Source organism: Carcharodon carcharias, chromosome 32 (assembly GCF_017639515.1).
Source record: "Carcharodon carcharias isolate sCarCar2 chromosome 32, sCarCar2.pri, whole genome shotgun sequence".
Taxonomy (NCBI): Eukaryota; Metazoa; Chordata; class Chondrichthyes; order Lamniformes; family Lamnidae; genus Carcharodon; species Carcharodon carcharias.
In genome coordinates, this window is record NC_054498.1 from 19,037,082 (window position 1) to 19,050,008 (window position 12,927).

Genomic DNA, 12,927 nt, shown 5'->3' on the forward strand with positions numbered 1-12,927 from the left:
GTAGAGTTGGGTGTCGGGGTGAGATAGAGCTGGGTGCTGTGGTGAGGTAGTGTTGGGTGCTGGGTTGAGGTAGAGCTGGGTGCTGGGGTGAGGTAGAGCTGGGTGCTGGCCTACATAGAGCTGGGTACGAGGGTGAGGTAGAGTTGGGTGCCGGGGTGAGATAGAGCTGGGTGCTGTGGTCAGGTAGTTTTGGGTGCTGGTGTGAGGTAGAGCTGGGAGCTGGGGTGAGATAGAACTCGGTTCTGGGGTGAGGTAGAGCTGGGTGCTGCGGTGAGGTAGTGCTGGGTGCTGGGGTAAGGTCTATTTGGGTGCTGGGGTGAGGTAGAGTTGGGTGCAGGGATGAGGTAGAGCTGCGTGCTGGAATGAGGTAGAGTTGGGTGCTGTGGTGAGGTAGAGCTGGGTGCTGGGATGAGATAGAGTTGGGTGCCGGGGTGAGGTAGAGCTGGTTGCTTGTTGAGGTAGAGTTGGGTGCTGGGGTGAGGTAGAGCTGGGTGCTGGGACGAGGTAGAGTTGGGTGACAGTGTGAGGTAGAGCTGGGTGCTGGGTGAGGTAGAGTTGGGTGCTGAGTAAGGTAGAGCTGGGTGCTGGGGTGAGGTAGAGCCGGGTCCTGGGTGAGATAGCTGGGTGCTGGGAGTGGTAGAGCTTGGTGCTGATGTGAGATGGAACAGGGTTCTGGGTGAGGTGAGCTGGGTGCTGTTGTGAGGTAGAGCAAGATGCTGGGGTGAGATAGAGTTCGGTGCTGGGGTGAGGTAGAGTTGGGTGCTGGGTGAGGTAGAGCTGGGTGCTGGGAGATGTAGAGCTGGGTGTTGGGAGAGATAGAGCTGGTTGCTGGAAGAGGTAGAGCTGGGTGTTGGGAGAGATCGAGCTGGGTGCTGGGGTGAGGTAGAGTTGGGTGCTGGGGTGAGATAGAGCTGGGTGCTGGGAGAGATTGAGCTGGGTGTTGGGGTGAGTTTGAGGTGGGTGCTGTGGTGAGGTAGATCTGGGTGCTGTGTTTAGGTAGAGTTGGGTAATGGGATGAGGTAGAGCTGGGTGCTGGGAGAGATTGAGCTGGGTGTTGGGGTGAGTTTGAGGTGGGTGCTGTGGTGAGGCAGAGCTGGGTGCTGTGTTGAGGTAGAGTTGGGTGCTGGGATGAGGTAGAGCTGGGTGTTGGAGTGAGGTAGTGTTGGGTGCTGGAGTGAGGTAGAGTTTGGTGCTGGGGTGAGGTAGAGCCGGGTGCTGGGTGAGATAGCTGGGTGCAAGAAGTGGTAGAGCTTGGTGCTGATGTGAGATAGAACAGGGTTCTGGGTGAGGTAGAGCTGGGTGCTAGGGTGAGGTAGAGCTCGATGCTGGGGTGAGATAGAGTTGGGTGCTGGGGTGAGGTAGAGCTGTGTGCTGGGGTGAGGTAAAGCTCGGTGCTGGGAGATGTAGAGCTGGGTGTTGGGAGAGATAGAGCTGGCTGCTGGAAGAGGTAGAGCTGGGGGTTGGGAGAGATAGAGCTGGGTGCTCGGGTGCAGTAGAGTTGGGTGCTGGGCTGAGCTAGTGCTGGGTGCTGTGGTGAGGTAGAGTTGGGTTGTGGTGTGAGGTAGACCTGTGTGCTGGGAGAGGTAGAGCTGGGTGCTGGGGTGAGGTAGAGCTGGGTGGTGCGGTGAGGTAGTGCAGGGTGCTGGGGTGAGGTAGAGTTGGGTGCTGGGCTGAGGGAGAGCTGGGTGCTGGGATGCAGTAGAGTTGGGTGCTGGGTTGAGGTAGAGCTGGGTGCTGGGGTGAGGTAGATCTGGGTGCTGGGGTGCAGTAGAATTGGGTGCTGGGGTGAGGTAGTGCTGGGTGCTGTGGTGAGGTGGAGTTTGGTGGTGGTGTGAGGTACACCTGTGTGCTGGGATAAGGTAGAGCTGGGTGCTGGGGTGAGGTAGAGCTGTGTGCTGCGGTGAGTTAGTGCTGGGTGCTGGGGTGAGGTAGAGTTGGGCGCTGGGGTGAGGTGGAGCAGGGTGCTGGGGTGCGGTAGAGTTGGGTGCTGGGCTGAGGTAGTGCTGGGTGCTGTGGTGAGGTAGAGTTGGGTGCTGGTGTGAGGTCAACCTGGGTGCTGGGTGAGGTAGAGCTGGGTGCTGTGAGAGATAGTGCTGGGTGCTGGGAGAGAGAGAGCTGGGTGCTGGGGTGAGGTAGAGTTGGGTGCTGGGGTGAGGTAGAGCTGGGTGCTGGGGTAAGGTAGAGCTGGGTGTTGGGATGGGGTAGAGTTGGGTGCTGGGCTGAGGTAGAGTTGGGTGCTGGGGTGAGGTAGAGTTGGGTGCTGGGGTGAGGTAGAGTTGGGTGCTGGGGTGAGATAGAGCTGGGTGCTGTGGTGAGGTAGAGTTGGGTGCTGTGGTGAGGTAGTGTTGGGTGCTGGGGTGAGGTAGAGCTGGTTGCTGGGGTGAGGTAGAGCTGGGTGCTGGGCTAGATAGAGCTGGGTACGAGGGTGAGGTAGAGTTGGATGCCGGGGTGAGATAGAGCTGGGTGCTGGGGTCAGGTCGTTTTGGGTACTGGGGTGAGATAGAACTCGGTGCTGGGGTGAGGGAGAGCTGGGTGCTGCGGTGAGGTAGTGCTGGGTGCTGGGGCAAGGTAGATTTGGGTGCTGGGGTGAGGTAGAGCTGGGTGCTGGGTTGAGGTAGAGTTGGGTGCAGGGATGAGGTAGAGCTGGGTGCTGGAATGAGGTAGAGTTGGGTGCTGTGGTGAGGTAGAGCTGGGTGCTGGGATGAGATAGAGTTGGGTGCCGGGGTGAGATAGAGCTGGTTGCTGGTTGAGGTAGAGTTGGGTGCTGGGGTGAGGTAGAGCTGGGTGCTGGGACGAAGTAGAGTTGGGTGACAGTGTGAGGTAGAGCTGGGTGCTGGGTGAGGTAGAGTTGGGTGCTGAGTAAGGTAGAGCTGGGTGCTGGGTGAGATAGCTGGGTGCTGGGAGTGGTAGAGCTTGGTGCTGATGTGAGATAGAACAGGGTTCTGGGTGAGGTGAGCTGGGTGCTGGGGTGAGGTAGATCTGGGTGCTGAGGTGAGGTAAAGTTGTGTGCTGTGGTGAGGTAGAGCTGGGTGCTGGGGTGAGATAGAGCTGGGTGCTGGGGTGAGATAGAGCTAGGTGCTGGGAGAGATTGAGCTGGATGCTGGGGTGAGTTTGAACTTGGTGCTGGGGTGAGGTAGAGCTGGGTACTGGAGTAAGGTAGAGTTTGGTGCTGGGGTGAGGTAGAGTTGGGTGCTGGGGTGAGGTAGAGCCGGGTGCTGGATGAGATAGCTAGGTGCTGGAAGTGGTAGAGCTTGGTGCTGATGTGAGATAGAGCAGGGTTCTGGGTGAGGTAGAGCTGGGTACGGGGGTGAGGTTGGGCGCTGGGATGGGATAGAGTTGGGTGCTGGGGTGAGGTAGAGCTGGGTGCTGGGGTGAGGTAGAGCTGGGTGCTGGGACGAGGTAGAGTTGGGTGACAGTGTGAGGTAGAGCTGGGTGCTGGGTGAGGTAGAGTTGTGTGCTGAGTAAGGTAGAGCTGGGTGCTGGGGTGAGGTAGAACTGGGAGCTGTAGTGACATAGAGCTGGGTGCTGGGAGAGGTAGAGCTGGGTGTTGGGAGAGATAGAGCTGGGTGCAGGGAGAGATAGAGCTGGGTGCTGGAGTCAGTTAGAGCTGGGTGTTGGGGTGAGGTAGAGCTGGGTGCTGGGGTGAGGTAGAGCTGGGTGGTGGGTGAGCTAGCTGGGTGCTGGGGGAACTAGAGCTGGGTGCCGAGGTGAGATAGAGCTGGGTGCTGGGAGAGGTAGAGCTGGGTACTTGGGTGAGGTAGAGCTGGGTGCTGGGGTGAGATAGAGCTGGGTGCTGCGGTGAGGTAGTGCTGGGTGCTGCGGTGAGGTAGTGCTGGGTGCTGGGGTGAGGTAGAGTTGGGTGCTGGGGTGAGGTAGAGTTGGGTGCTGGGGTGAGGTAGAGTTGGGTGCTGGGGTGAGGTAGAGTTGGGTGCTGGGGTGAGGTAGAGCTGGGTGCTGGGGTGAGGTAGACCTGTGTGCTGGGAGAGGTAGAGTTGGGTGCTGGGGTGAGGTAGTGCTGGGCTGCTGTGGTGAGGTGGAGTTTGGTGGTGGTGTGAGGTACACCTGTGTGCTGGGATAAGGTAGAGCTGGGTGCTGGGAGAGATAGAGCTGGGTGCTGGGGCGAGATAGAGCTGGGTGCTGGGAGAGGTAGAGCTGGGTGCTGGGGTGAGGTAGAGCTGTTTGCTTGTGTGAGATAGAGCTCGGTGCTGGTGTGACGTAGAGCTGTGTGCTGCGGTGACGTAGTCATGGGTGCTGGGGTGAGGTAGAGTTGGGTGCTGGGGTGAGGTGGAGCTGGGTGCTGGGGTGCGGTAGAGTTGGGTGCTGGGCTGAGGTAGTGCTGGGAGCTGGGGTGAGGGAGAGCTAGGTTTTGGAGTGAGGTAAACTTCCGTGCGGAGGTGAGGTGGAGCTGGGTGCTGGAGAGATAGAGCAGGGTGCTGGAGTGAGATAGAGCTGGGTGCTGGGAGAGATAGAGCTGGGTGCTGGGATGAGGTACAGCTAGGTGCTGGAGTGAGGTAAACTTGGGTGCTGGGGTGAGCTAGAGCTGGGTGCAGGGGTGAGGTAGGGTTGTGTGCAGGGATGAGGTAGAGCTAGGTGCTGGAGTGACGTAGAGTTGAGTGTTGGGGTGAGGTAGAGCTGGGTGTTGGGGTGAGGTAGAGTTGGGTGCTGGGGTGAGGTGGAGCTGGGTGCTGGGGTGCAGTAGAGTTGGGTGCTGGGCTGAGGTTGTGCTGGGTGCTGTGGTGAGGTAGAGTTGGGTGCTGGTGTGAGGTCAACCTGGGTGCTGGGAGAGGTAGAGCTGGGTGCTGTGAGAGATAGTGCTGGGTGCTGGGAGAGATAGAGCTGGGTGTTGAGGTGAGGTAGAGATGGGTGCTGGGGTGAGGTAGAGCTGGGTGCTGGGGTAAGGTAGAGCTGGGTGCTGGGTTGGGGTAGAGTTGGCTGCTGGGCTGAGGTACAGTTGCGTGCTGGGATGAGGTAGAGTTGGGTGCTGGGTGCGGTAGAGCTGGGTGCTGGTGTGAGGTAGTTTTGGGTGCTGGGGTGAGATAGAGCTGGGTGCTGGGTGAGGTAGAGTTGGGTGTCGGGGTGAGATAGAGCTGGGTGCTGTGGTGAGGTAGTGTTGGGTGCTGGGTTGAGGTAGAGCTGGGTGCTGGGGTGAGGTAGAGCTGGGTGCTGGCCTACATAGAGCTGGGTACGAGGGTGAGGTAGAGTTGGGTGCCGGGGTGAGATAGAGCTGGGTGCTGTGGTCAGGTAGTTTTGGGTGCTGGTGTGAGGTAGAGCTGGGAGCTGGGGTGAGATAGAACTCGGTTCTGGGGTGAGGTAGAGCTGGGTGCTGCGGTGAGGTAGTGCTGGGTGCTGGGGTAAGGTCTATTTGGGTGCTGGGGTGAGGTAGAGTTGGGTGCAGGGATGAGGTAGAGCTGCGTGCTGGAATGAGGTAGAGTTGGGTGCTGTGGTGAGGTAGAGCTGGGTGCTGGGATGAGATAGAGTTGGGTGCCGGGGTGAGGTAGAGCTGGTTGCTTGTTGAGGTAGAGTTGGGTGCTGGGGTGAGGTAGAGCTGGGTGCTGGGACGAGGTAGAGTTGGGTGACAGTGTGAGGTAGAGCTGGGTGCTGGGTGAGGTAGAGTTGGGTGCTGAGTAAGGTAGAGCTGGGTGCTGGGGTGAGGTAGAGCCGGGTCCTGGGTGAGATAGCTGGGTGCTGGGAGTGGTAGAGCTTGGTGCTGATGTGAGATGGAACAGGGTTCTGGGTGAGGTGAGCTGGGTGCTGTTGTGAGGTAGAGCAAGATGCTGGGGTGAGATAGAGTTCGGTGCTGGGGTGAGGTAGAGTTGGGTGCTGGGTGAGGTAGAGCTGGGTGCTGGGAGATGTAGAGCTGGGTGTTGGGAGAGATAGAGCTGGTTGCTGGAAGAGGTAGAGCTGGGTGTTGGGAGAGATCGAGCTGGGTGCTGGGGTGAGGTAGAGTTGGGTGCTGGGGTGAGATAGAGCTGGGTGCTGGGAGAGATTGAGCTGGGTGTTGGGGTGAGTTTGAGGTGGGTGCTGTGGTGAGGTAGATCTGGGTGCTGTGTTTAGGTAGAGTTGGGTAATGGGATGAGGTAGAGCTGGGTGCTGGGAGAGATTGAGCTGGGTGTTGGGGTGAGTTTGAGGTGGGTGCTGTGGTGAGGCAGAGCTGGGTGCTGTGTTGAGGTAGAGTTGGGTGCTGGGATGAGGTAGAGCTGGGTGTTGGAGTGAGGTAGTGTTGGGTGCTGGAGTGAGGTAGAGTTTGGTGCTGGGGTGAGGTAGAGCCGGGTGCTGGGTGAGATAGCTGGGTGCAAGAAGTGGTAGAGCTTGGTGCTGATGTGAGATAGAACAGGGTTCTGGGTGAGGTAGAGCTGGGTGCTAGGGTGAGGTAGAGCTCGATGCTGGGGTGAGATAGAGTTGGGTGCTGGGGTGAGGTAGAGCTGTGTGCTGGGGTGAGGTAAAGCTCGGTGCTGGGAGATGTAGAGCTGGGTGTTGGGAGAGATAGAGCTGGCTGCTGGAAGAGGTAGAGCTGGGGGTTGGGAGAGATAGAGCTGGGTGCTCGGGTGCAGTAGAGTTGGGTGCTGGGCTGAGCTAGTGCTGGGTGCTGTGGTGAGGTAGAGTTGGGTTGTGGTGTGAGGTAGACCTGTGTGCTGGGAGAGGTAGAGCTGGGTGCTGGGGTGAGGTAGAGCTGGGTGGTGCGGTGAGGTAGTGCAGGGTGCTGGGGTGAGGTAGAGTTGGGTGCTGGGCTGAGGGAGAGCTGGGTGCTGGGATGCAGTAGAGTTGGGTGCTGGGTTGAGGTAGAGCTGGGTGCTGGGGTGAGGTAGATCTGGGTGCTGGGGTGCAGTAGAATTGGGTGCTGGGGTGAGGTAGTGCTGGGTGCTGTGGTGAGGTGGAGTTTGGTGGTGGTGTGAGGTACACCTGTGTGCTGGGATAAGGTAGAGCTGGGTGCTGGGGTGAGGTAGAGCTGTGTGCTGCGGTGAGTTAGTGCTGGGTGCTGGGGTGAGGTAGAGTTGGGCGCTGGGGTGAGGTGGAGCAGGGTGCTGGGGTGCGGTAGAGTTGGGTGCTGGGCTGAGGTAGTGCTGGGTGCTGTGGTGAGGTAGAGTTGGGTGCTGGTGTGAGGTCAACCTGGGTGCTGGGTGAGGTAGAGCTGGGTGCTGTGAGAGATAGTGCTGGGTGCTGGGAGAGAGAGAGCTGGGTGCTGGGGTGAGGTAGAGTTGGGTGCTGGGGTGAGGTAGAGCTGGGTGCTGGGGTAAGGTAGAGCTGGGTGTTGGGATGGGGTAGAGTTGGGTGCTGGGCTGAGGTAGAGTTGGGTGCTGGGGTGAGGTAGAGTTGGGTGCTGGGGTGAGGTAGAGTTGGGTGCTGGGGTGAGATAGAGCTGGGTGCTGTGGTGAGGTAGAGTTGGGTGCTGTGGTGAGGTAGTGTTGGGTGCTGGGGTGAGGTAGAGCTGGTTGCTGGGGTGAGGTAGAGCTGGGTGCTGGGCTAGATAGAGCTGGGTACGAGGGTGAGGTAGAGTTGGATGCCGGGGTGAGATAGAGCTGGGTGCTGGGGTCAGGTCGTTTTGGGTACTGGGGTGAGATAGAACTCGGTGCTGGGGTGAGGGAGAGCTGGGTGCTGCGGTGAGGTAGTGCTGGGTGCTGGGGCAAGGTAGATTTGGGTGCTGGGGTGAGGTAGAGCTGGGTGCTGGGTTGAGGTAGAGTTGGGTGCAGGGATGAGGTAGAGCTGGGTGCTGGAATGAGGTAGAGTTGGGTGCTGTGGTGAGGTAGAGCTGGGTGCTGGGATGAGATAGAGTTGGGTGCCGGGGTGAGATAGAGCTGGTTGCTGGTTGAGGTAGAGTTGGGTGCTGGGGTGAGGTAGAGCTGGGTGCTGGGACGAAGTAGAGTTGGGTGACAGTGTGAGGTAGAGCTGGGTGCTGGGTGAGGTAGAGTTGGGTGCTGAGTAAGGTAGAGCTGGGTGCTGGGTGAGATAGCTGGGTGCTGGGAGTGGTAGAGCTTGGTGCTGATGTGAGATAGAACAGGGTTCTGGGTGAGGTGAGCTGGGTGCTGGGGTGAGGTAGATCTGGGTGCTGAGGTGAGGTAAAGTTGTGTGCTGTGGTGAGGTAGAGCTGGGTGCTGGGGTGAGATAGAGCTGGGTGCTGGGGTGAGATAGAGCTAGGTGCTGGGAGAGATTGAGCTGGATGCTGGGGTGAGTTTGAACTTGGTGCTGGGGTGAGGTAGAGCTGGGTACTGGAGTAAGGTAGAGTTTGGTGCTGGGGTGAGGTAGAGTTGGGTGCTGGGGTGAGGTAGAGCCGGGTGCTGGATGAGATAGCTAGGTGCTGGAAGTGGTAGAGCTTGGTGCTGATGTGAGATAGAGCAGGGTTCTGGGTGAGGTAGAGCTGGGTACGGGGGTGAGGTTGGGCGCTGGGATGGGATAGAGTTGGGTGCTGGGGTGAGGTAGAGCTGGGTGCTGGGGTGAGGTAGAGCTGGGTGCTGGGACGAGGTAGAGTTGGGTGACAGTGTGAGGTAGAGCTGGGTGCTGGGTGAGGTAGAGTTGTGTGCTGAGTAAGGTAGAGCTGGGTGCTGGGGTGAGGTAGAACTGGGAGCTGTAGTGACATAGAGCTGGGTGCTGGGAGAGGTAGAGCTGGGTGTTGGGAGAGATAGAGCTGGGTGCAGGGAGAGATAGAGCTGGGTGCTGGAGTCAGTTAGAGCTGGGTGTTGGGGTGAGGTAGAGCTGGGTGCTGGGGTGAGGTAGAGCTGGGTGGTGGGTGAGCTAGCTGGGTGCTGGGGGAGCTAGAGCTGGGTGCCGAGGTGAGATAGAGCTGGGTGCTGGGAGAGGTAGAGCTGGGTACTTGGGTGAGGTAGAGCTGGGTGCTGGGGTGAGATAGAGCTGGGTGCTGCGGTGAGGTAGTGCTGGGTGCTGCGGTGAGGTAGTGCTGGGTGCTGGGGTGAGGTAGAGTTGGGTGCTGGGGTGAGGTAGAGTTGGGTGCTGGGGTGAGTTAGAGTTGGGTGCTGGGGTGAGGTAGAGTTGGGTGCTGGGGTGAGGTAGAGCTGGGTGCTGGGGTGAGGTAGACCTGTGTGCTGGGAGAGGTAGAGCTGGGTGCTGGGGTGAGGTAGTGCTGGGCTGCTGTGGTGAGGTGGAGTTTGGTGGTGGTGTGAGGTACACCTGTGTGCTGGGATAAGGTAGAGCTGGGTGCTGGGAGAGATAGAGCTGGGTGCTGGGGCGAGATAGAGCTGGGTGCTGGGAGAGGTAGAGCTGGGTGCTGGGGTGAGGTAGAGCTGTTTGCTGGTGTGAGATAGAGCTCGGTGCTGGTGTGACGTAGAGCTGTGTGCTGCGGTGACGTAGTCATGGGTGCTGGGGTGAGGTAGAGTTGGGTGCTGGGGTGAGGTGGAGCTGGGTGCTGGGGTGCGGTAGAGTTGGGTGCTGGGCTGAGGTAGTGCTGGGAGCTGGGGTGAGGGAGAGCTAGGTTTTGGAGTGAGGTAAACTTCCGTGCGGAGGTGAGGTGGAGCTGGGTGCTGGAGAGATAGAGCAGGGTGCTGGAGTGAGATAGAGCTGGGTGCTGGGAGAGATAGAGCTGGGTGCTGGGATGAGGTACAGCTAGGTGCTGGAGTGAGGTAAACTTGGGTGCTGGGGTGAGCTAGAGCTGGGTGCAGGGGTGAGGTAGGGTTGTGTGCAGGGATGAGGTAGAGCTAGGTGCTGGAGTGACGTAGAGTTGAGTGTTGGGGTGAGGTAGAGCTGGGTGTTGGGGTGAGGTAGAGTTGGGTGCTGGGGTGAGGTGGAGCTGGGTGCTGGGGTGCGGTAGAGTTGGGTGCTGGGCTGAGGTTGTGCTGGGTGCTGTGGTGAGGTAGAGTTGGGTGCTGGTGTGAGGTCAACCTGGGTGCTGGGAGAGGTAGAGCTGGGTGCTGTGAGAGATAGTGCTGGGTGCTGGGAGAGATAGAGCTGGGTGTTGAGGTGAGGTAGAGTTGGGTGCTGGGGTGAGGTAGAGCTGGGTGCTGGGGTAAGGTAGAGCTGGGTGCTGGGTTGGGGTAGAGTTGGCTGCTGGGCTGAGGTACAGTTGCGTGCTGGGATGAGGTAGAGTTGGGTGCTGGGTGCGGTAGAGCTGGGTGCTGGTGTGAGGTAGTATTGGGTGCTGGGGTGAGATAGAGCTGGGTGCTGGGTGAGGTAGAGTTGGGTGTCGGGGTGAGATAGAGCTGGGTGCTGTGGTGAGGTAGTGTTGGGTGCTGGGTTGAGGTAGAGCTGGGTGCTGGGGTGAGGTAGAGCTGGGTGCTGGCCTACATAGAGCTGGGTACGAGGGTGAGGTAGAGTTGGGTGCCGGGGTGAGATAGAGCTGGGTGCTGTGGTCAGGTAGTTTTGGGTGCTGGTGTGAGGTAGAGCTGGGAGCTGGGGTGAGATAGAACTCGGTTCTGGGGTGAGGTAGAGCTGGGTGCTGCGGTGAGGTAGTGCTGGGTGCTGGGGTAAGGTCTATTTGGGTGCTGGGGTGAGGTAGAGTTGGGTGCAGGGATGAGGTAGAGCTGCGTGCTGGAATGAGGTAGAGTTGGGTGCTGTGGTGAGGTAGAGCTGGGTGCTGGGATGAGATAGAGTTGGGTGCCGGGGTGAGGTAGAGCTGGTTGCTTGTTGAGGTAGAGTTGGGTGCTGGGGTGAGGTAGAGCTGGGTGCTGGGACGAGGTAGAGTTGGGTGACAGTGTGAGGTAGAGCTGGGTGCTGGGTGAGGTAGAGTTGGGTGCTGAGTAAGGTAGAGCTGGGTGCTGGGGTGAGGTAGAGCCGGGTCCTGGGTGAGATAGCTGGGTGCTGGGAGTGGTAGAGCTTGGTGCTGATGTGAGATGGAACAGGGTTCTGGGTGAGGTGAGCTGGGTGCTGTTGTGAGGTAGAGCAAGATGCTGGGGTGAGATAGAGTTCGGTGCTGGGGTGAGGTAGAGTTGGGTGCTGGGTGAGGTAGAGCTGGGTGCTGGGAGATGTAGAGCTGGGTGTTGGGAGAGATAGAGCTGGTTGCTGGAAGAGGTAGAGCTGGGTGTTGGGAGAGATCGAGCTGGGTGCTGGGGTGAGGTAGAGTTGGGTGCTGGGGTGAGATAGAGCTGGGTGCTGGGAGAGATTGAGCTGGGTGTTGGGGTGAGTTTGAGGTGGGTGCTGTGGTGAGGTAGATCTGGGTGCTGTGTTTAGGTAGAGTTGGGTAATGGGATGAGGTAGAGCTGGGTGCTGGGAGAGATTGAGCTGGGTGTTGGGGTGAGTTTGAGGTGGGTGCTGTGGTGAGGCAGAGCTGGGTGCTGTGTTGAGGTAGAGTTGGGTGCTGGGATGAGGTAGAGCTGGGTGTTGGAGTGAGGTAGTGTTGGATGCTGGAGTGAGGTAGAGTTTGGTGCTGGGGTGAGGTAGAGCCGGGTGCTGGGTGAGATAGCTGGGTGCAAGAAGTGGTAGAGCTTGGTGCTGATGTGAGATAGAACAGGGTTCTGGGTGAGGTAGAGCTGGGTGCTAGGGTGAGGTAGAGCTCGATGCTGGGGTGAGATAGAGTTGGGTGCTGGGGTGAGGTAGAGCTGTGTGCTGGGGTGAGGTAAAGCTCGGTGCTGGGAGATGTAGAGCTGGGTGTTGGGAGAGATAGAGCTGGCTGCTGGAAGAGGTAGAGCTGGGGGTTGGGAGAGATAGAGCTGGGTGCTCGGGTGCAGTAGAGTTGGGTGCTGGGCTGAGCTAGTGCTGGGTGCTGTGGTGAGGTAGAGTTGGGTTGTGGTGTGAGGTAGACCTGTGTGCTGGGAGAGGTAGAGCTGGGTGCTGGGGTGAGGTAGAGCTGGGTGGTGCGGTGAGGTAGTGCAGGGTGCTGGGGTGAGGTAGAGTTGGGTGCTGGGCTGAGGGAGAGCTGGGTGCTGGGATGCAGTAGAGTTGGGTGCTGGGTTGAGGTAGAGCTGGGTGCTGGGGTGAGGTAGATCTGGGTGCTGGGGTGCAGTAGAATTGGGTGCTGGGGTGAGGTAGTGCTGGGTGCTGTGGTGAGGTGGAGTTTGGTGGTGGTGTGAGGTACACCTGTGTGCTGGGATAAGGTAGAGCTGGGTGCTGGGGTGAGGTAGAGCTGTGTGCTGCGGTGAGTTAGTGCTGGGTGCTGGGGTGAGGTAGAGTTGGGCGCTGGGGTGAGGTGGAGCAGGGTGCTGGGGTGCGGTAGAGTTGGGTGCTGGGCTGAGGTAGTGCTGGGTGCTGTGGTGAGGTAGAGTTGGGTGCTGGTGTGAGGTCAACCTGGGTGCTGGGTGAGGTAGAGCTGGGTGCTGTGAGAGATAGTGCTGGGTGCTGGGAGAGAGAGAGCTGGGTGCTGGGGTGAGGTAGAGTTGGGTGCTGGGGTGAGGTAGAGCTGGGTGCTGGGGTAAGGTAGAGCTGGGTGTTGGGATGGGGTAGAGTTGGGTGCTGGGCTGAGGTAGAGTTGGGTGCTGGGGTGAGGTAGAGTTGGGTGCTGGGGTGAGGTAGAGTTGGGTGCTGGGGTGAGGTAGAGTTGGGTGCTGGGGTGAGATAGAGCTGGGTGCTGTGGTGAGGTAGAGTTGGGTGCTGTGGTGAGGTAGTGTTGGGTGCTGGGGTGAGGTAGAGCTGGTTGCTGGGGTGAGGTAGAGCTGGGTGCTGGGCTAGATAGAGCTGGGTACGAGGGTGAGGTAGAGTTGGATGCCGGGGTGAGATAGAGCTGGGTGCTGGGGTCAGGTCGTTTTGGGTACTGGGGTGAGATAGAACTCGGTGCTGGGGTGAGGTAGAGCTGGGTGCTGCGGTGAGGTAGTGCTGGGTGCTGGGGCAAGGTAGATTTGGGTGCTGGGGTGAGGTAGAGCTGGGTGCTGGGTTGAGGTAGAGTTGGGTGCAGGGATGAGGTAGAGCTGGGTGCTGGAATGAGGTAGAGTTGGGTGCTGTGGTGAGGTAGAGCTGGGTGCTGGGATGAGATAGAGTTGGGTGCCGGGGTGAGGTAGAGCTGGTTGCTGGTTGAGGTAGAGTTGGGTGCTGGGTGAGGTAGAGCCAGGTGCT

At 59.3% G+C, this 12,927-nt stretch overlaps 1 protein-coding gene across 1 annotated transcript; it reads right to left on the bottom strand.

The window, feature by feature from the left end:
* Positions 1-2,381: 2,381 nt before the first annotated feature.
* On the bottom strand, positions 2,382-7,499 carry LOC121272011 (putative protein TPRXL; the record flags this gene model as incomplete). The annotated part of the gene is made up of 2 exons (XM_041178369.1): positions 2,382-2,443; positions 7,439-7,499. Coding segments are annotated over 2 exons (123 nt in total), but the record flags the coding sequence as incomplete, so codon positions are not given.
* Positions 7,500-12,927: the final 5,428 nt, after the last annotated feature.